This window comes from Humulus lupulus, chromosome 1 (genome assembly GCF_963169125.1).
Source record: "Humulus lupulus chromosome 1, drHumLupu1.1, whole genome shotgun sequence".
NCBI lineage: Eukaryota > Viridiplantae > Streptophyta > Magnoliopsida > Rosales > Cannabaceae > Humulus > Humulus lupulus.
Genome location: NC_084793.1, coordinates 52,170,566 through 52,193,760, shown reverse-complemented (window position 1 = coordinate 52,193,760; position 23,195 = coordinate 52,170,566). Strand labels below are relative to the sequence as shown.

The 23,195-nt window shown below is 31.9% G+C and overlaps 1 protein-coding gene and 1 long non-coding RNA gene across 5 annotated transcripts; one reads left to right on the top strand and one right to left on the bottom strand.

Moving 5' to 3' along the window:
* Positions 1-367: 367 nt before the first annotated feature.
* Positions 368-6,821, top strand: LOC133792423 (protein ALP1-like). 4 transcript variants are annotated; one of them, XM_062230342.1, is made up of 5 exons: positions 371-601; positions 734-835; positions 3,786-4,326; positions 4,416-4,641; positions 5,480-5,714. In XM_062230342.1, exons 3-5 carry the CDS (start codon positions 3,790-3,792, stop codon positions 5,572-5,574), a joined length of 858 nt encoding a protein of 285 aa, XP_062086326.1. In that variant the 5' UTR covers positions 371-601; positions 734-835; positions 3,786-3,789; the 3' UTR covers positions 5,575-5,714. The 4 variants fall into 4 exon arrangements, with proteins under 4 accessions (XP_062086317.1, XP_062086326.1, XP_062086315.1 ...); XM_062230331.1 differs by lacking the exon at positions 5,480-5,714 and adding an exon at positions 4,726-5,354 and having other exon boundaries at positions 380-601; XM_062230333.1 differs by lacking the exons at positions 3,786-4,326; positions 4,416-4,641 and adding an exon at positions 5,983-6,821 and having other exon boundaries at positions 368-601; positions 5,480-5,831.
* Positions 6,822-9,447: 2,626 nt separating this feature from the next.
* Positions 9,448-13,798, bottom strand: LOC133826558 (uncharacterized). Its single transcript, XR_009889325.1, has 3 exons — positions 13,764-13,798; positions 9,611-9,688; positions 9,448-9,519 (listed from the first exon to the last, which is right to left on the bottom strand). It is a non-coding gene; the product is annotated as an uncharacterized LOC133826558 (long non-coding RNA).
* Positions 13,799-23,195: the final 9,397 nt, after the last annotated feature.

The window sequence follows — 23,195 nt, the reverse complement described above, 5'->3', positions numbered from 1 at the left end:
AGCCTGGAGGATAGTCATTTATTTTCACGCACAAATTTGTACTCAAAAGCTTTGTGAAATTTCTCTCAAAAGGTTTCATGCAAATTATAATAAAAGTGGCTCATGAATGTTGGTAGAATTAACTACTGAACCTCGTAAAAAATCTTTGTTTCTTTCTTTTCTTCCTATTTCGTTTATAAGTGCTTAGTCGCTCTTACTTTTTTTTAGTTGACGAAAAAATGTTGTCAACAAACACAATAAACTCACAACAACATAAAAAGGAAAATAAATTAACTAAAAATAACACCGATAAGCAAACATCACTCTTCCTAATTCTACATTTACAAGTTTAAAAGCATCAAAATAATTCTTTATCTAAGGGCCCGTTTGGTTGAATGGAATGGGCCAGAAAAGAATAGAATTGAATATTAATAGGCTGTATTCATTTGTTTGGTTGGAAATAAGAAGTGTGGAAAAGAATTCCACGGTAATGGTTATTCCCCCAAACTAACGGAATAACTTTTCCAATTTTGAGCAAGTGGAATTATAATTCCATTCCACTGGTTATCATCATCTCTCTCCTGGGTCTTCGTCTTCTTCTCCAACTCGCTGAGTTCCTCAGGTATGGCCATGCCTGCAATTTATTTATTTATTACTTATTTGCTTTATTTATTTTGATATCTCACTCTCCTCTTGCTCAACTCCTGAAAACCACAAGCAATCTGACACAATCATCTCTCATTCTCACTCTCAGCAAGCAACACACCCAGTCGAAGGTAGCTGCTCGTCCCAATCGGAGGTCCGTGTCAGAGACACTCTTCTCTTCTTCCTCCTGCTTTTCTAATCTGTTGCAGAGGTACTCTCTCTCTATCTCTCTTTCTATGAAATCAGTAAGAGCACCAAATGTTTGATGGAATGCCTATTTGCATATTTTAGACTTTTTAATCCTTCTGTTGTAATTCCAAGTCCTCCAACTTATTTTATGTTTTTGTTCTAGATTATCTAAAACATTTTTTTTCCAAAAAAATTCCAAACAAAAGAAAATAAACTCTGTGAGGTCAATATTTGTTACCCGTCTCTCATTTACAATGGAGACTTTACAAGCTAGTCACTATTTTCTTGGTTTGATGAAGTTGTGGGTTAAAGAATCTAGATGTTTTCTATTAGAATTTAGCTCACAGTAGTGCCTATAATGTTTCCATTGCACATCTGGCATATTACTGAAAAAGATTTGAGGGTTTGTGTTTGAACCATTATGACTGTGAATGTAATAAATCTTAGATTACCTTTCTCAGAAGAAAGTGGCATCTGTCACTATAATAAGCTAGGAGAATATGAACTAGATCTTTTAGGCTTGGGTTTGTGTTGTTATCCAAGAATGATCTGAAAATAATATCATATTGTCATTACAAAATCATACTTGACATAGATCTGTTTATATATATAGCAAGCAAGCATGCTCTATAAAAGATCACTAGACATATTTTAATATACAAGCGAATAGATTATCAATATACAACATATAAAACTATTTAAAGATCTATTTATGTGATATCTATTTATCACAGATCTTTTGAAGAAAAAAAGACCTCAACAAAATATTAATCACATATATTTAGAAGTATTTCTTAGACAATATATATTACATGACTATCTTAAAGTGTTCAAAGAGCATAAAAAGAAACAATCTGCAGCCAAATTATGAAATAATAATAAATATTAGAACACATCATTCTCAAAAGTAATATATTTATAAATCTATGTATAAAAAATTATAAAGAACAGAGTACACCTTGTATACATCAATAGAATAAGGCTAAATTTCTAGCAAGATATTTTCTCAAAAACTAAACATAATTCAAGTATTGTTTATGCTCCAAATACACTTGTTAAAATCCTTGAAAGTAAAGGAGCTTACATAAATGCACATAACACAGCAAAAAAAATTACAAAACAATCTTTACTAAAGTGAAAACCTAAAGAAAGTTAAAAAAATCTGCATAAGGAAATGGGTGTGTGGGAGGGGAAAAGGGCTAGTTCAAATGCTTGAAACCAGTGTTGCTGAAAGCAGCAGCAATGAACTATAAGCAAGCATGCATTGCTTAAAATTTAAATTGTTCCCCATACAACACCAGAAGAGAATATATCAGAGGAGGAACAAAGCTTGAATCTGCATGTAGATTAAGTCATAATTTATTAATTATTCATAATTAATTGAATGAATCAACTTCAGCTAAGTTTTGTTTATAGTTTAGTTAGTCAACACATTTTGTGTACATGTATATAGCTTAACAGAAGTTATCAAAGGGTAAGGTTGTTTATTACATTGAAATATAGCTTAATAAGAACAAAACTCATTTATAACCCGTACATGTATCCACACACATATAGGTGTATATACACATATATATACATATATATATACACTACATGGAAAGAGAGAGAGAAAACATGTATTTAATTAAAGATTTATGTGATTTTTTGGCCCTCTTAGTAGCTCTAAAAACCCCTTCAACCTCCAGCTCTTTTGGAAAATTTACTTGACTAATTTTAGTAACACCAACTAAAATGGAAAAAGATGGTTTTAATACTGTATCACCGTTGTGGCTAAAACTAGTCTCTTATTAGGGAATATCTTCAGATAACTAACGAAATAACCTGTCACAGATCAGTCTCAAGAGTTTATGTTATACACACAAAATGCCATTTTCTTCTTTATAATTTGCTCTTAGCCATACTTAAAAAGCCATATTGGTCATTATTATCCAGAGCAGAATAACCTTTCATGTGAAAGAAAGTAACCAAAAGTGGGAGGGGACTGCTATAAACAATCGTTTTTAAGGGGTCTATTGATACAATAAGAGATATAAAAAAGAAGAAACATTACAACAAAAGGGTCTTAATTACTCTTCATTAGACACCCAACCAATCAGAAATAAAAAAACAAGATGGAGTTTCACCTCTTAGCCAATCACCACTTAGATAAGACCTATATGTGGGGTCCCATATATGGATACATCTACTTCTCAAAGGTCAATAAACACTAAAACAGAGTCTCATTCTCATTCACCACAAGTTTTAATTGGAGCAGAGAGCATGGAGTGGAGTGTATGTGTCTCTGTTGATGAATGTGTCTAATCTACACCACAAGTTTTAAATCAAAGTCAAAAAGTGTCATGACCCCATCTAAATAAATACTATTTTAATCTCATTTTTGTAACATTATTTTAATTTGGATTCTCTGACAGAAAAAAAAAAACTCTGGATTATGCTTGCCCACTTCTGCCAATTGGTATTTGTTTTCCATTTTTTGCCACTGCAATGAAAATCTATACACAAGTTAATCATTGTTTTTAGAAAGATTTTAAATCACAACTTGAGACTTTAGAAGCAAACTATATAAGAAAAAAAAATATTTCACAACAGAATCAATTCTTGCAAATTAGTTATTCTTTGGAGGGTTTTGCTATAACAAGTTTAATATTTAACAACTAAACATGTTAAGGTGTATTTTGGACACAGTATTTACATATATTTATATATATAAATATAACATGTTGATATGATTTGACTTTAATATACTATATAATTGTAGAGCAAACCAACAAATTTATGCTTTGAAATTGTGCTAAAGAGTTTAAGTAGTTGAACAGTTTCCTTTTTAAATCTAAGGAACTTCATTTATTATTAATTTTGTCAAAGCCTTCTGGCAACAAAATACTGAGAAAAAATGGGACTAATTAATCAACTTGGATTTGTTCATTTCGATAACTAAAATTTTATTTGCTTGATTATATTCATTGTAGGATAATGGTTCGTTTAACTGTCAGTGAGAGACAAATTTTGAGAAAGAAGAAGATCATGGCTCTTTATTTGCATTGGATGAATGTGTTGCATGTAGTGCAGTGGTTTTTCAAATTATGGGAAAAAATTATTGTACATGGTATTGAATCAAGCTCTTTGGGAAGACAATTATACATACTTGATGTTTTTGTCAATAGGCAAATTGTGCATCAAATAGCTTATGAGAGTGATGTCATTTGTTTTGATCAACTTAGGATGAATAGGAAAGCATTTAGCAATTTATGCATAATGCTTGAAACTAGGGGTGGGTTAAAAGCATCTAAATACTTGCAAGTAGATGAGCAAGTGGCCATGTTTTTACATGTAATTGCTCATCATGTGAAAAATAGAGTCATTAGATTTCGATTTATGAGATCTGGTGAGACTATTAGCAAGTTTTTTCACAATGTGTTACATTCAATCATTCGACTACATGGAGCGTTATTGAAAAGACCTGAACCGGTTGTTGAAAACTCAACAGATGAAAGGTGGAAATGGTTCAAGGTATATTATATATTACTTGAATTAAAAATCACTACAAATTTTTATTTGTTTGAAATACTAATAAAAAAAGTTTGTTTATTATGTGGTAGAATTGCTTAGGGGCACTAGATGGAACTCATATTAGAGTGAGAGTACCTATGGCTGATAAACCAAAATATCGTACTCGAAAAGGTGAAATAGCTACAAATGTCTTAGGTGTATGCTCCCAAGACATGCAATTCATATATGTGTTACCTGGATGGGAAGGCTCTGCAGCAGATGGTAGAGTTTTACGTGATGCCATACGTAGAACAAATGGTTTGTGTGTTCCAAATGGTATGCTTTGTGTTTTAGATTATACATTTTTTTTGGATAAGTCATTTAGGAGACAACTTAATCCTTATATTTATTTTATTTTAGGTCATTATTACCTTGTAGATGGTGGATATACTAATTGTAAGGGATTTCTTGCTCCATATCGAGGCCAACGCTATCACCTCAACCAATGGGAAGATGGGAATCCTCCCAGAAATCCACAAGAGTTTTTTAATATGAAGCACTCATCTGCTAGGAATGTCATTGAGAGATGTTTTGGTGCAATTAAGAATCGATGGGCAATTCTTAGGAGTCCATCATTCTATCCAATAAAGACTCAAAACCGAATCATTTTAGCATGTTGTTTGCTTCACAATTTTATTAGGAGAGAAATGCCTACTGATAATACTGATATGCATCCAGAGAATGAGAGTGATAGTGGAGACGAAGAAGATAGCATGGATGCTGATGGATCCATAAGAAGTATTGAAGCTTCTGAAGTGTGGACAACATTTAGAAATCATTTAGCACTTGAGATGTACAACGAATGGAGAGAACATAGGAGAGCAAGCTAGTTTTTTTATTTCTTAGATTAAATGCACAATGATTGTCTAGGTTTCTAAATTTGGTTTCACTTGGCTATGCCAATTCATTTGACTGTTTGTGTAATTGACCGCCCCAAAAACTTTTATCCCTTGCTTTGAAATGGAAAATTTATCTTTAAATTTATGTTTTGTTATTGGTGTGTATATCCATTCACTTTTATTTCTTTAGTGATGGCTATTTGTTTCTTTTTCATTCAACTACAATATTTCAGCTTTAGTTTTTAGTTTTACAGTATTTTGATACCTTATTTCAGCATGGAGACTTCAAAAGGAAGAGGTCCAGGACAAAATAAAAGATTTTGGAGCGAAGATGAAGACAAACACTTGGTTGAAGCACTTATGGAACTGAATAATGAAGGGAAGTTTAAAGCTGAAGGAAATTTCAGGCCAGGTCATCTTAGAGCTCTTGAGATGAAATTAAAGGAGCGGATGCCTGGATGTGATATACAAGCTAAGCCACACATTGAGTCTAGAATGAAGACTTTGAAGACTCATTTTCAAGTGGTTCATGAAATGTTGACTGGACCATTTTGTAGTGGATTTGGGTGGGACAACGACAGAAAAACTGTTACTGCAGAAAAGTCAGTGTGGGAAGCATATTTGCAGGTACTCAAATAATAGTATTTGGTCTACCATTTTGCTTATGATGTTAATGGATCCATAAGAATGATTATTTGCTTATGATGTTAATGGATCCATAACAAGGATGGTTTGCTTATTTATTTGTATCTGATTTTTTTATTTTGTATAAATGCAGAGTCACAAAGAAGCAGCCCCCTTCAAAATCAAGTCATTCCCTTGGTATGATGACTTATGTATGGTTTTTGGCAAGGATCGTGCAACTGGAAAAAATGCGGAGACTGCAGCAGATGTTGTTGAAGAACTTCAAACTGAAGAAGAAAACACTACTATTGGAGAAGATGATTTCAACTATGCTAACAATGTGGATGAAGTGCCATCTATGTCTGTCTCAGATGCAACAAGAGGTGCTCAATCTCACACTCAATCAGATGGGTCTTCAAAGAAGAAAAGGAAAGGTGTAAATCATGAAGAACTTTCAGATGCACTCACACAATCAGCTTCTATTATCGCAAGAGAAATTGAAAAAGCTTCTATTCGTTTGAGTAAAGCTATTGGTGAAGACATGAATGAAAAGCATATGCAACTTGGGAAAGAGTTAGAAAGGACCACTACACTTACCACAGCTCAACGTCATAAGGTAGCTCGCATGATTATGCAAGATAATGCTCTGGTTTCTTACTTTTTCAGTGTCCCAGATAATGAGAAGGATGAATGGGTGACACTTCTTCTTGATGGCTCTCTCTAAGATCATGTTTAGTCCACTTTGCTCTACTACAATTTGCAGGACAATTTATATTGCCTTTGACATTCAGTAGTATACAAATTATAATCTTTTGGATATGATGTAATGTTTTATGCTCATAATTTTGCAAACTAGATTGTCTTTGAGCATAGATCTGAGTAATTGGACATGAATACTTATACTATTTCTAGTGATATTTCATGTGTATGGACAGTAATCAAAAACTCTTTTGATTATTAGAATATAAATATGTTATAATGTTTAGTTTAACATTTTTATGTTATTATATTGTTTTATTTTTAAAAAATATAAAATAGTGTTTAGTGATAATTAAAGTAAATTGCATTTGACATTAATAAAATACTTCACAAAAATAAATTCTTATTGATAATTTTAATATTTTGTAGTGTTCAAAAGTGGAATTATTATGCTTAAAAAAAGTAGGATTATTAAATATTATTTTGTAAAAAAAAAAATATGATAAAAAAGTAACGTCATTGTTGGTAAATCTATATAAATATATATATATTTAGTATGTTTATTTTAATTTATTAATCATATTTTAAGCACTTTGGGTATTTTTGTCCAAAATAAATTTATTCCATTCCATTCCATTCCATAATCAACCAAACATAAGAATAGGTATTCAATCATTGATTCCATTATTCTAACCAAACAACATAATCGCATTACCTTTCTTATTCCATTCCATTACTATTCCTATTCCTATTCCTATTCCTATTCCATTATTTTCATTACCTCCAACCAAACGCCACCTAAGAGTTATCATTTGCGATCTAAAAGGTTATCGTATTATTTTTTTTTTAAAAACATAAACAATGTTTGTGTTTAATTTTTCTTTTAATATGTTTATGTCATTCTTTGATATATAATATTGTTTATTTATTTAAAATTTATATAACAATCATAAAAAATTGATAAACATAATTAGTAAATTTTCTAAATAAAACTAAACAAACGTGCATTGCACGTTGCTTGCACCTAATAAATAAATTTATATATATATATATAGATGTGTGTGTGTGGTACTCTAAAATTGATATCCATCACTATATCTATTTTCTCCTTTTATTCACAATTTTTTATTCTTCTTTTAAAAATTTATGATAAAACAACAAAAAATCTATCTAATTTTTAAAATATATTAATTAATAATTAAAGAAAGAAAACAAAATATCTTTTAATTTGAATTCCAATTTGATTAGATATTTAATTAAATAGATTTTCTCATTTTCTATTATATTTTTTTGAAAGATATTTTTTATTCTATTTTATTTTCATATGTTTTCAATATCATTTTCTACTTTATTTTCATACGTTTTCAATCTCATTTTTTTTATTCTACTTTATTTTCAGTAACAATAATATAAAAGAATAAAAAGTTATTTCCTTAACAACTAAAACGTCATTTAATTATTATTTATTAAATAAAATCACTAAATACTATTTAATAACTAAAGTCATTAGATATATTAATAACTAAATAAAATCATATGAGCATAGGCACCTGTTGAATACTATTTTCATAATAACCAAAAAAAATATTTATTAAATCAATATTAAGAATATCAATCTATAATATATATATCAATTAAAAATATTCATAACTTATAATTTGAATTTAAATTTTATTAGATATTAAATGTTTATATATATAATATGCATAATTAATTCATGTCATTATGAAATTATTCTAGAACAATTTTGTCATGGTTCGTGGCTCAAAACTTTACTTGCACAATTTATATTTACTATTATTGTTTGTCATTGATAACTTACGTGTATCTCAATTTTTGTGATTCATAAACTATATTATTTTTTATCTTCAGTTTCTTAATTCTATTTACTTATTCTTACGTTTTGCATAACCAAATGAATGTCCATAGAAATTGGACCAACACTACAAGAAAAAGCAGTATTCATAACACTTAAAAACTGCTAACCGGGAGTATTGATAACGCTTCTGAAAACGCTAACATAGCCCTTGTTATTAAAAGTCCTATCTTTTCTATAAAAGTATTTGAATGTTATGTTCGATGTTATCTTAAACTATTCAATAACACATTTTTAGTTGCTATAATATTCAAATAATAACATTTAGTTAGAGTATTTGATTATAAATTTGAAGTTTAATCTTATACTTTTTGCATAACACTTTTCAACTGTTACATTTGATTATTTTGATAACATTTTTAGTTTGTTATATTATATAAATCATAACGATTTGTTACGCTTATAATATGTTTTTAAATCATAACATATAGTAATAAAATTTTAAATTTTATTTTGATGAGTATACTTATATGGTTTTTTTTTTAATTAAAAGATTTTCATTATTGTATTTTGATAAAAAAAAATCAAAATTAATCATAAAATGTAATTCTCAATAGATTGATAAACCATAAGTATTACATTAAACAATAACTAATTCAAACCATGAATGTGTCTACTTCATGAGATCTTAGTTCTAACTTAAGTTTGAAAGCATAACATAATAAAGTTTTATAATCTTGAACAATTTTTACTTCAAAAATGAAAAATAGAAACAATACAAGAAACACAAAAGTAAATCATGCGTGAAACTTGCTCCATCCTTCAATTCATCATCTTTTGTGCACTTGTCTTTGTTGTGAGTCCATTTGCTTAGCTACAACAAAATTTAAATAATTAATGCTTCAACTTAAAGTTATAGTAAACTAAAAGAGTACATAAAAAAAGTTAATTACCGAATTATAACTTTATCAACTAGCCATGCAATTATACTACCTATAGCATCTTCTATAGTAGACATAAATGTTGAAGGCCTCCACAGAAATGCATCATTCTTTCACATAAGATCTATCCCCACTTTCATAACACTAGGCCCAAGAGGAATATGGTGAACCTCATCCTTTGGGTCACTTGAAATAAAATAACCTTCTGCAACAATTTCTCCAGATCCAATCCAATCTAATATTTTTCATTTGGAGCCATTGATTCTAATGCAGATATTAGTGAAATAACAACTATAATTGATACTACAACTCAAACTAATCCATACCTCTATAGGTGTTTGGCTAGAGTCAGAAAGTTTTAATGACAAACGTATGCCCCCAATCCCATCATAATAGAGAGGTACCTGCCAAGAAAGAGATGAGGTTAACCATACAATCTACAACACAAAAATTATTGGTGCTCACAGATTCATAAGTAAATTCACGACATAAAAAAATAAGCCTATAAATAGAACCAATACAGGGGAATATTTATCCCCAAGAGATTAAAATGGCCATGGCACTCACATGGCTTCAACAATAGTTGAGTATTTTTAGTTAATAAAATATAAAGTATTAAATAGATCTTAATAAATACCTAAACTATAGCCACTAAATAGAAAAAATAAACTTCATTCACACAAACCAAAAGAAACACAACTAATTGGGCTTCACTCAAAGACACATAGATATTAAATAAAACATTTCACAAATCCAAATTTTTAGACAATCAACCCAAGCACTGATTAAACTTTTTAATAATTGTCTACTCAAATTACTATTCACTAATCTCATAGAATTGTATTGCATTATTATTATTATTTGAAAAACAGAGAAGAAGATAAGACAATGTTAGCAGCATATACATATGTATGTATATGTTTTAGTATTGTTATTATTATTTGAAACTCTTGTTTTAGTGTGTATAAAAAATATTTAAAAAGAAAGTCACCGCCCCTATAAATGTGCACAGCAAGCAGGAAAATCAGAAAATAAAAAAAACATAAATATATATTATTACATATATGGTGTATTCATATATCCACTTGATATCTTTTTGATAATTTTGTGTAGTGATGAATGTTGATAATGCTATAGTTTGTGCTAATATAACTAGTTTTACTCAGGGTTGTACTGCAACAATGCTTCTGGTATGGTCTGATGGTGCTGAAAATTTCTTTCCACAATGTGCAAATGTGGGGGACTCAGCATGTGTTATGAAGTACGTATCATGTTATTTTTGTCTTCCTTAAATATATCTCTGTAAAATTAAAATATCATGAACCAACCCAACCAGCAATGAAATTCAAATAAATCACAAACTCAGACAGAATAAACTTAAGCAATTGATGAAATACATTAACGCACGCATGATCATGACAATGAACTTATGACGTTTTAATACAATTTAGTAACTACTTTCACGTATCATGTTATTTTTGTCTTCCTAAAATATATCTCTGTAAAATTATTATTGTTTAATACTTATTAGATGTGGTCCAAATATAATTATAGAAGTACCTGCATTGTAATTTATACCAGCAACATGATAATTTATATTGAATATGTTTAATTGTAGCAGTGCCAATGGGAAATCGATTAAGATGACGGAGGACCATAGAGTAGTTAGTCATACTGAAAGACTGAGACTGGAAGAAAGAGGAGAGCCACTGAGAGATGGGGAAACACGATTATGCGATACTTAAACTTCATTTTTTTTGTTTTTGGACTACCATAATCTTAAATAAAGAAGTAGTCACTTTTTTCCTCTTCTTCAGGCTTGAATCTTGCTCGGATGCTTGGAGACAAGTTTCTTAAAGAGCAAGATGCTCGGTTCAGTTCAGAACCATTTTATATATTGGTTCTAGTCTTTGTACTATTAGAAGGGATAATGGTTTTTGTACACAGTTATAGACAGACAGTTTCCTTCATGTTTATGTTTCTGGATCATAATTTTGATTCTATTTTCTAATATAAATTTCTAATTCTATTGTGACTATCAATTTTTCTCTTTCTTTCCTTTGTGCCTAAATATAGTAAGGCTTGGACTCTACTTTGACTCTCAGAGGATTCTCTTCTATGGATGAATATTCTGCTGAACTATAAAGGTGTGATTTAGTTTGGTTTTAGTATTTTAGCAGCTGACTATATAAGGTGTGATGCAAGTGTAGTGGTCAAGATGTATATGAATTATAATGGGTTTCTTTTTATTAAATCCATAATAGTCTACTTATATGCACTGCAAATAACATATGCCCATGCATCAGAGCAATTACACTTGATAATTGAAATGATCTATTGCAACATCTAGGAACTACTATATAGGAAAAGTTTAAGCTGCTACATGTTGCAGTATCTGGTTGTTCTAAAAATTACTAATACTATCTGTAGGAATTGGTTCGGTCAGCTATGCTGACCTGTTCATTTCAGTCACTAACAACTTAACTGCTTTACTCTTCTTAGTAATGTTAGTTAAGTATAATTGTCTATAAATAGACATTACATTGTACAGGTTATTTTTAATGACAATTTACATTGTATTAGCTCTGTAATCTTGTAAACAAACTAATATAGAAGGCTTTCAAGATTGTAATGTGGATTGATATTCAGCAATAAAGAATGTGGCTATTTCATTCAAATTCTCTTCTTCTTCTCACCTCTGTTTTTTAATTTTCTCTGTCTAAAGTTCTATAAGATTATTCTTAAGCTATTTGATCAATTGTATTTGATTAAGGATTCACAACACTATCAGCAGAGATGATTATAGTCATAATCATTTTGATCCATTTGCAGTCAATACTTGTTATGCACATGTATTGACGATCAAGTTAAAGTTTGAGCTGATGGGTCACACCGTTAATTGTTTTACGATGAGTAGTAGTTTGAGGAGTAAGAACCCATTGATGAGTATATAGAGAGAGAGATAAGACAGAAATATAATATTACTGAGAAAAGCTCCTATCTGTCCATACGAAATGGGGCTGAAAATGCAACTTATTCATTATCTTACTCCAAAGGTAACAATCTCAAAACCAAATTCCATGATACCAGTTCACTAACATTTATTCTCTTCTCTTTATAGATTTTATTGGAAAAACAAACTGGAATACCATAAAAAGTTTAGTTTCCTGGGATACAAACAGAACATTAAACTACCATGTGAAAACGACTTGTCTTGACCAGGGGAAAACTACAATAAAAAATTTCAGTTATTTGTATACTTTTTATATAGAAGAAATATATTTATTATGAGAATCTGTCTAATCTTTCTATTTAGTTATATAAATATTATATTCTTAATAATATTTTTTTTGATATAGTATTAATGTTTGTTTGTTTTGCATAATTTAATTGGGAATCGTATGTGTTATGATGATTTTTGTATATAAAGCTTGATCTTAACTCTGTTTTTGTTTTTGTTTTGTGGTGTCAGATATCTATCTGAGCTGCTTGCGGAGCGTCTCAAACTCAGTCCATTTGTGGCTGTGCTTCCATATTGCTACAGGTTATTAAACCAGGGTGAGTTTAGGTTCTACAACAACATAGTTTTAAGTTTGCCATTGTTACCCCACTTTTCCCATAAAGTTAAGGGAAATTCTAATTTTTGGGATACTTTTTAATCTTCTGTGCTCATGGGGTTTCGATAAGAGTTAATAACATGTAAATATTTGAGCCATTGTGTCTTAATGGTGTGTAAAAATAAGTTAGTGTTAAAATCATTACTGAGTGACTTTTCTCTTGGACATGAATGCACTGGTTCTTGTAAACTAAATTTTGTATTCTATTCTTTCTTTTCTTTAGGAATATTCTGCAGCATTTCTGTTGGCCAGAAATGATCAAATTAGTAACTACTAAGTTAGCTAATTGGTGTCAGCACAACAAAGTCAATACACACTTTGCTGTTTGCAATTTCTCATTTTTCATGCTTATTGATCCATATGATACTTTTTCTCGTTGTATACTCGATTTTCAACCATTCTCCTTTTGGTGCTTTTTGGTCTCAATACTCAGCAAATTATACTATGAGTTCATCCTACTTAGAAGGGTTAGGTTATGGTGTACGGTTTGATTTCTCATGTGATTCTACCTAGTGATTTGCTAGATTTTCAAATTTATGTGAGTTTTTGAAGTTTATTAGATATACATCAAATAACTAACAGAAAATCAGAAAACCTTTCAGCCATATTTATTAACCAACCATCAATCATTATCAATTCAAAATATTCAAACAACACACAAGTTTTCTTCCTTATCTCGCCGCAGCACACAAATTTCTCAGAACCTACTTCACTAAGACACACAAGTTCTCAACCTTCCGTTATCACCGCAGCACACAATAATAATAATCTCAGGACCTACTTCACTATGGATGAATATCTAAGATATTCAAACTCCTCTAACATTTGCAAAATATTTTAACAAAAATAAAAGAGAACATACCTCTTGCAAACTGCTGCAAATAAAGTTCCTTCCAAATTGAAATCCAATGAAGCCACTAAATCAAAAAGTCATGTCACAATTATCTCATATTGAAAGAACAACATGCTTATAAGATCAAAATAAAAATTACATGAACAAAGACATAGATATTATTTACATGCTCAAATGATCATTGATTATAAAAATATCAACATTCTTGTGCTACTAAAACCTCATACCATAGACAATAAAGCTTATAGGATCAAACAAGCAAAGCATATATCAAGTCGAATTGCAAAATATACCAACCCCAATAACAACTAGGACCTAAAATCAATCAAAAAATCACAACCCCATAAAACATCCTTGGATGACGGAACCTGAGGAGCGTGCGGTTTCCATGGATTCTAAGCCAAGATCCAGCCATTTCTGCTCTTTTTTCCGGTCATTGGCTCAATTGTGAGTTGTTGTTTCTTTTCTGCAGTTAATACATGATCTGATTGTTTTAAGTTATTACTCAAATCTCTTGATCTTAATTTTTTCTCTATTGATTTTATTTTTGTATAGATTTTTATTTCTTTTGTTTTACTTGACGATGAGTTGTTGATAGTGATTACTGATTACTATAATTCGTCTATCTTAATTTACTGTTTTTTGTTCATCTCTCTTTTTTTGTAATTTTTTTTTTATTTTCATTACTTCTCTCAGTTTTTGTTTTCTCACAACTTTCAATTTCAGTAGATATGGTTTTTAGTTTTTCTCATATTCATCTGTCTTTATTTTTATTTTTATTTTTAGCCAAAATAATTTTTCTGAGATTATTTAGGTGTAATTGTCATAAAATTTATGACTGCTGGTTAAAATGAGATGTTTATTGGTTAAAAGTGTATCTAAGATAGTATGATTCTTCGTCTAAATGCACTTCACAGACCCCAAAATGTTTAATAACGTCATTTTGAGCGTAGAATAGAAACTGTCAATCTATTGAAAACATAGGAAGTTATTTGTCAATAGAGTTCTGGTAATACATAATCATGTTTTGTTGCACTAGGCATCCATATATATGTCAATAGAAGGGCACATACCAGTATCAAATTGACATGTACTTGGCGGTTCCATATTTCCAACAATAAACAAGACAGTATCATAAGTTATGTTTGGTAATTTTCATAAAGTAAGCTTTTTTCGAGCATCTTCAATTGCATTTCGCTTACACATACTGCGCAAACAATTGAGAAAGAAATAAATAGAAACAGCCATTTACTTCTCACAGGGGAATGAAAAGTTAACTTTTTCTCTTTTGTACAATGCACCCAAACATTTACTTGAGCCGTGAATTATATAAATTTGACCCACAATAAAACTCTCCATTACATAAATTCGTCTAATAGCTAAGCTATGTTCATAAAGAAAATTTTAAAAAAGTGCTACAATATGAATTCTTTGATAATGAATAGGAAGCTAATTGCACGGAACAGTTTTGCAGTGATCACAAGATGCATAACCAAGTTTTTCAAGTTTACAACTGAGATAAAAAAAAATCGTCAACTTTTGATGTGGTAGTGATATAATGGTATTTCCTCACCCTTAATTTAAATAACTAAGAAAAAAATATGATAATTTAATAAAATTATAAAAAAACTCACCTTTAGTTTTCTTTTATTGAGCTTTGTAAGCATGCTTAGCTGAATACTTTGGCTTATGTTTCTTTCGAGAGTTATCTGATTTATCTGCCTGCCCACCAAGTCTTCACATTGAGTCATCATCCTAGGTAAAAGTGGAAATAAAAACAAATCAATACTCAAAAAGTGAAAATGAATAATGCGAAAGTATAGAGCAAGAACAGCAAACATTATAATAAATTTCAACATGACATGTAATGGAATGGAGTTTAATTAAAAAATTAAAAGAAAATAAATGATGCACATAGTTTACTTGAAATGAAAATTTGGAGGCCCCGCTTTTGTTCAGAAGATCTTTCAATGCCTTCTTAGCATCAGCTCGCTTTTGACGTGTTGCATACCTGATATAATTCTGAATTCAATATTTTCGTAGTAAGAAATACAATCATATAAAGGGAAGCCAAACTAACATCATGCAAATACATGGTACAAATTGTCGAGGTGTCAATTTACATATATGTATGCAACCAAATGCTTATAAGATAGCGTCTTCTTTTCAATACATAATCAGCAAACACATGTTAATTCAACCATGTACGGAATCTAGCAGAAGCAATAAATATCACTTGACCTCACATATTGGAACCAATTATAAGTCTAGTTACCAACCCATATATCAGAAAAGATATCAGCATGGGAATATGAACTTTGAAGTCCCAATGCAAAAGTTAATTCAGTAGTTATGTTTTTCTTTCCAGTTTCTCAACAACCCACTAATGAAAAGAAAGAAGAAAAAAAAGTCCATAACTGAAACTCCGGATACCACACTTTACAGGTGACAGTAGCCTTTTAGTGATATATTAATTTACATTGTCATATAGTTTATATATTTACCCTTATAGCACGTAATACAGAATAACAAATTATAATAGCAAGCTTTTCAATACCTTTGATGGTTGTTGACCTCCTTCTACATCCTGCTGCAAATGAAGAAAAGTTGATTGAGAATTGACAGAAGAAACCATGTAACCAATAATTACGGAAAAGAAAATTCCCTTCCCACTGAATATAACCATTAGATGGTTAAACTTTATACAACCACCTATGCAATGAGTACGCACAAAATATGTCCTGATTGATTATTTATAAACTAAATACAGAAAATACTAAATGCACAACTTTAACCAAAAGTAAACAGTGCCCTTCTATGTCCAAATAAACTTTTACAGATAATCTAACCATCTTCAAGGGGGAAAAACCAAGAGGGAACATAATCTATAAAAGGTACAGTAATGAAACAACGAACTGGTCATAAAATACATCTGATAACTAAAACCTGAGACACTTAAAAGATCAAATTGCACGAAGGCAAGAGGGAAAACAACTTACAGAATTCCATTTGTTATTCCATTTTTCACATCAGCCAACATTCTTTATTATCAAATCAACTACAGCTATGAAAAAGAAAAGGAGAGGAGCAAACCAACTTACTGAAATTTGAGACTAAAGTATCCTCTCCCATATATTATTGAAGCTTCAGAGGGAAAGGGGGGTGGAAACTCAGAAAACAACATGCTCACAAACATAAACTGTGAGACCATTATATATTATTGAAAAAACATAAACTCATCAACCATTCAAAAACATAAACACCCAAAGGATCAGAAATAGCTGTCCAAATAAGCATTAGCAACCAGCAAGTGTCATCAATTATAAAACCAGTCAAAAGAAACAAACTTGTAGCTCATTGTAGAAACCAGTCAAAACTCTCACCCCTTAGGCATTTAACTTAAAAGTACTCTCAATATATGTAATGAAGTATCATACCAAAACCAATAATTAGTTTCAGCCCTACAAATTACAAGTATCCATTGCTCAAAAAATCTACTCCAAAACAGTCAGAACGTTGACCAACCACACTCGAGTCACCATATTTTTTTATAACCCAAATCGATTTCATCCAAAGTGTAAAGAGAGAGACACCCAGAAAGTTATATTTCATATTTCATATAATATCGTACCTTAAAAAAAATGTAAGCAGAGGAGAGACTATTACCTGAGATAGTCGACGTGAGGCAGAGATAGAACTCTGGAAGCTACAATCGGCGTGACTTCGTGAGGCAGTGAGAGATGAGTTGAGACGAGAGTGAGAGATGGAGGCTGAGAGAAATAGAACTCCAAAAGCTTGTGATAGTCGGCGTGAAGTCGTGAGGCAGAGATAGAACTCTGGAAGCTATAATCGACGTGACTTCATGAGGCAGAGAGAGATGAGTTGAGACGAGAGTGAGAGATGGAGGCTGAGAGAAATTGTTTGGGTAACTTAGATTTAGGGATTAAAATTTGGCTGAAAGAGATTAGACCCAAAAAAAATTCATTTTCCGCCTATATCTTGTATTTCATATGGCGCCAATAGTTCCGTGTTTTTTTTTTAATAACCCATTAATAACGCTTCTAAATATGTGTTATTTTTTAATGTAATATATACTAAAAAAATTTGTAGTGCAAGTAACTTTGCCTCGAGAAAGAAGAGTATTAAGAAGAATTTTGAGTGTAAATATCTTGTATTTCCATAGCTTTAAATAATTCATTACTGATGTAAAAGCTTCTTATTCTTTTTCATATATGTGGCATGCAATAGTTAATTTAAGTCTTAAGTCAAACATATTCAGTAGCCAAGTGGACCAAGATACCAAACATTGGTGGTATTGGTGATATACTCAACATGGACATGGCCATTTGAAAGTATATAAATCTATATATATTAAAGTATTATTATATATTAAAAAAAATTAAATTATGAATTCATTTGATAACTAATAGTTTAGGTATGTAACCAAACTATGGTTCTATATGTTCTATATGGCTCTTTTTATGTGCATGTGTATATATATACATATATATAAATTGTGAATCAAACATAAAATTATTGAAAGATGGCAATTCTGATATCCCATCAGCAGTTCTTCATTAATGGTCGATAGACACAGTTAGCTCTTGATCATCAGTCTCTTCATTCTCTCAAATTTTTTTCCATTCTATTTCTACGATTATACTTTTTTAATTCTAAATACATTTGTTTATGATATTGATTCCTAAATTTTATCTTAACAACATATATAATTTAAATTTGAATTCCAATTTTATTTATTTAAATTTTTATTTAAACAATATAAATAATTTGAATTCAAATTTGATTAGATATTTAATTATAATAATTGTTTAATTAAATTATCAATATAATAAGAATAAACGTCCTTTTTTATTCTACTTTTATAATCTATGATTATTAATTAATTAAGGAGAAACTCTATTTTTTTTAATATTTTTATTCTAATAGTAATTATAATATATGTTAAAAAATATATATATAATAATAATAAATAATCCATCTATTCATATTAACATTTTGACAAAACACAGAGTCTAAAAGTTATTTTTTTAAAATAAAAGGGTCCAAATGGGTAATAATAATAAATAAATAATTTATCTATTCTTTTATTTTTAACCTTTTCACAAAATTTGAGATTCAAAAGTTAATTTTTAAAACTAAAGGGTCCAAGTGAGTAATCAACCAAAATATATGGTTCAAATAATTTATTTATATATTCATATTTTTAACTTTTTGACAAAACACGAGGTCCAAAAGTTAATTTTTAAAAATAAAAGGTCCAAACGCATAATAGGCTAAAATACAAGGTTCATTATAGTGTGTTACTTACACAAAACATAAATTTATATATACATAATTTGTACTTTTTATAACGAACTTTTAACATTTTGACAAAATACAGAGTCCAAAAGTTAATTTTTTTTTTAAAAAATGGTCAAAACAGGTAATCGACCAAAATACAAGAATAAAATAATCTATCTATATATTCTTACTTTTAACATTTTAACAAAACACAGGGTCTCAATATTTGGTAGGAGGAAAAGAGGTGGGTGAAGAGCAAAAAAATTATTGGCAAGAGAGTAAGTGGAAGGAGAGGAGAGATGGAGGGAAGAAGTTGTTGGGAATTTATGGCTTATAGTTTCTTTATTAACAATGATTAGAAGAATTAATTCAATATTAAAAACCCTAGAAACTAATCAAGAACCATATTCAAAGTATGAATACAAATCTTGATAATCAAATAACATTCAAGGTATGATGCAAATCTTGATAATTAAAGATTAATCGATTAAATTATTATAACATGAATTTATAAACATTTAATCATCAATACTTACAATATAAACACAATTAAAAGTTACGATTTAGATAAATATAACATTTGAATTGAGCAATTGAATATTCAAACTTGGGGAACATCTAAAGGCTTATACACTAGAAGTATCGCTGTCCAAAATCTCTATTCCAAGTCTTTCCATTTTGCTTAAAGCTTCACCAAGAGAGAATGAAATTTGAGATTGAACAAGCCTTTGAAACTCGCACAATTCAAACAATTCTTGGTGAATTTCTTGGAGAAAACTTATGATCTTTGAGAGCTAGAGAGAGAGAAAGGTTAGAAAGAGTTGTAAAGTATGATCAAGGCTTTGCAACTCTAATAACCCTAATTTATAGTGTAGACACCATCATTAAGTCTAACCAATAGGATTAGTGCTTTGAACACATCATTTGGAACTAAAACCACATAATTGTATGGACACATCAGGCATCAGGCATCAGGCGATGCATCGCATGTAGGGCCTCATTACGTAGTTCACACTTTAGGTGATGCATCGCCTACAAGGTGGCGATGCAACGCCATATAAGCAGGTCTAATTTCTCAAAGTGACCTTAAACACCTCCAAATGCTCCCATACTTTTTGGACATGCTTAAATACCTCATTGTATCACTTTAGACTCATGAAAGTCAATTATAGATGCCTACTACAAAATCTCATATTTTCACTTCAACTTAAGTGAAAACTGTAAAATATTTTGCACCACATTGTGTAAACAACTTAACCAATCTCAACAGAAGTCTCAGTCTAGATCATCCAAAATCTATTCTTCAAAAAATGAAATATTCTAAAATAAGATTAAAAAATTAGAAAAAACTACATATAGGCTCTTAAATAAAAATTGAAATATATATTATATAATAATAGATAATTTACTAATTTTTCATTTAAATTTTAAATCTACCTCCTCAATACCAAACAATCTTCCACGTGGTGGCCCGCGAGGTGATGACGTGTCAAGACAAAGTGGCAAGACACAACAAAAACCACCAGAACCCGAGAGGAGTGGCCCTTGCCACTCTTCCAACACATAAGAAGAGGCAAGACTCACTAGAGTTGGTCTGCTTCTCTAATCGCAGGAAGCGAAATGATCCCTAGATGGCCATGCAAACACCAATCGTAAGAAGAAAAGGGCTCTTGTCAATCGCTATAGTCGGATGCACAAGTTGGACAAACACACATCACAAGCACCAACTAAGTCGTCATCAATCGTAGCTGGTCGGCCGAGGCCCTCGCCAGTCGCTAGCCCCGATAACCAGCCACGCTCGCCAGTGGGCCTCGCCATCCAAGCCTTCTTTCTGAACCAAAGTGTGCCTTCAAACCTTTAAATGAATAGGACACATCAGATTACCATTTTTGGTGAGACAGAAACTTCTCTCCAGCCAAGTGTACCAAAATTTAGCCTAGTCGGGAAACAAGGTGCCACCTTAAGCCCTACTTGTATCTGCATCTATAAATAGTGTGAATCAAAATGTAACAAGGTCAGTCAAAAAACATGTTAGTAATTGTTCATCTTTAGAGAGAGCTCCTACTCTCTATTACTGTAACTTCCCCAAGAACAAGATCAAACTCAGCTTGTTCTTGAGGGTTCAAAGTTCATCAGAAATAATACAAACTAAAGTGGATGTAGGTCATCTTTTTTGGGTCGAACCACTATAAATATTTGTCTCATTCATTTATTACTGCATTATTTGTCTCTTCTTTGGATCATCATTAAGTTTCGCCTTGAGATTGTACATAGAAAATAACTCTTCATTTATTGCTCTGTGCAAGTTGACGAAAAAATGAGTCAACATTTTGGTGCCTTCATTGAGAGTGTGAGTCTCAGGGTGTGATCTTCTCACCTACAACCCAAGGTAGCATACCCTTTCGCTGGCCATGGCACCTACGCATGGTCTAGCCAAAGAAAATGGCCATGTGGCCCCATTAAATCCTCCTCCTCCACTATAGAAACGTTGAGGAGCACCCTTATGAGAACATGGATGAAGGAAATGGAGACCACATCCCACAACAACCTAAGGCGGCACAGGAGGACGTCGCCACCCTGAGACAAGAAATGGCAAGGTTGTGCACCATGAATGCTGCCGCTGTAGCCGAGATGGTTGTCCATCGACGGGACATGGAGCAGCATTAACGAGAGGCAACCCTCGCCTTCAAGATGGTAGTACATATGGCAGTGAGTCATCGCCAAACTCCTTCAGGGAAACCCCATGTCCTGGACGAAGAAGGGGTGGAGCAATCCACCACTCATCACTCCACGAGCATTGCAAACTCCGAGAGATCTCGGCCCCAGCAAGACAAACCTCTCAATCTCCAAACCAGGAAGGACAGCGACCACCCCAGGTCTGGGACCATGGAGAAGGCTCGATTAGCTGCTCACTCCATAGCCGACCACATAGGCGAGAAAAGGACACCAATAGCGCCCACACTAGTAGCATTTTCACACTTCATGGAGAAAGAGTAAGACCAAGGAATGAACCTGACATATACAAACATCTGAATGACCGGTGAGGTGACGCCCGAGGCAGGGATGTGGAGAGCCAACGTGACTTGCATGACCATCTAAATTCTCAAAGGGAAGAGCAAGTAGATCACCATTGGCGACCACCAGTCGCCAACGGTCAAGGGGTCCCGGTTTCCAAGGGTCAAGAGGTCCTAGTCGCCAACGACCTAGTTCTTACCATTATTGAGGAGCTAGGAAGGGCAATCAAGGAAGTGGGCAGGACCAAGAATGGTGATCCCACTTTGAATCCAAGCTAGCTGAGCCCCTTCTGTCTCGCCATCGCCAACGCACAACTACCTGACAACTTTAGGAGGCTGTTGATGGCATCCTACGACAACAAGGGAGATCCCTTGGAGCACATCAACAACTTTGAGATTCAGATGGAGATTCACAAGGTGTCAAACAATGCATGATGCAAGGTCTTCCCAGCCACGTTGGTTGGGGTAGTGAAGCAATGGTTTTGGAAGTACCATCCTAGATCCATTGTCTCCTATGAAAAACTCACTCAAGACTTTTACCATCAGTTATATAACTCTTATGTCCACCATCGCGAGGCTAACCACCTGCCAACCTGAAGCAAGGCGAGAATGAGAGTCCAAAGCCCACTCTGGAACAACTTAACCAAGAAGGTAGCTAGTTCGATGCATGATTTCTTGGACCGCATAAATAAGTTCACAGTATAGATGAGGCGGTGAAGAATGTGGACCAAATCAAGACTTGCAACCATGGTCAAAATAATGGTGAGGACTGGAAGGGTAGCGAGAACAACGGTAATGGAAAAGAGCAAGCAATCACCAAGTTTCCTACAAGCATGGGCAAGACTACAAAAAACCAAAGCAGGAGGGAAGAAAGTCTATTTATGAGTTATGCTTCATCAACTACATCGCCTTGGCCTGGACGTGTGAAAATATCTTCATGGAAACTGAGAATTAGGCACCATACAAAAAACAAATTCAAATAAGGAAGGTTCCAGGCAAGCGCGACCAGACCAAGTATTGTTGCTACCACAAGGACCATGGTCAAGACACTAAATAATGTCGACAACTAAAGGACAAGATAGACTTCTTGGTTAGAAAAGGACATGTGGCTCATTTCGTCGATCGT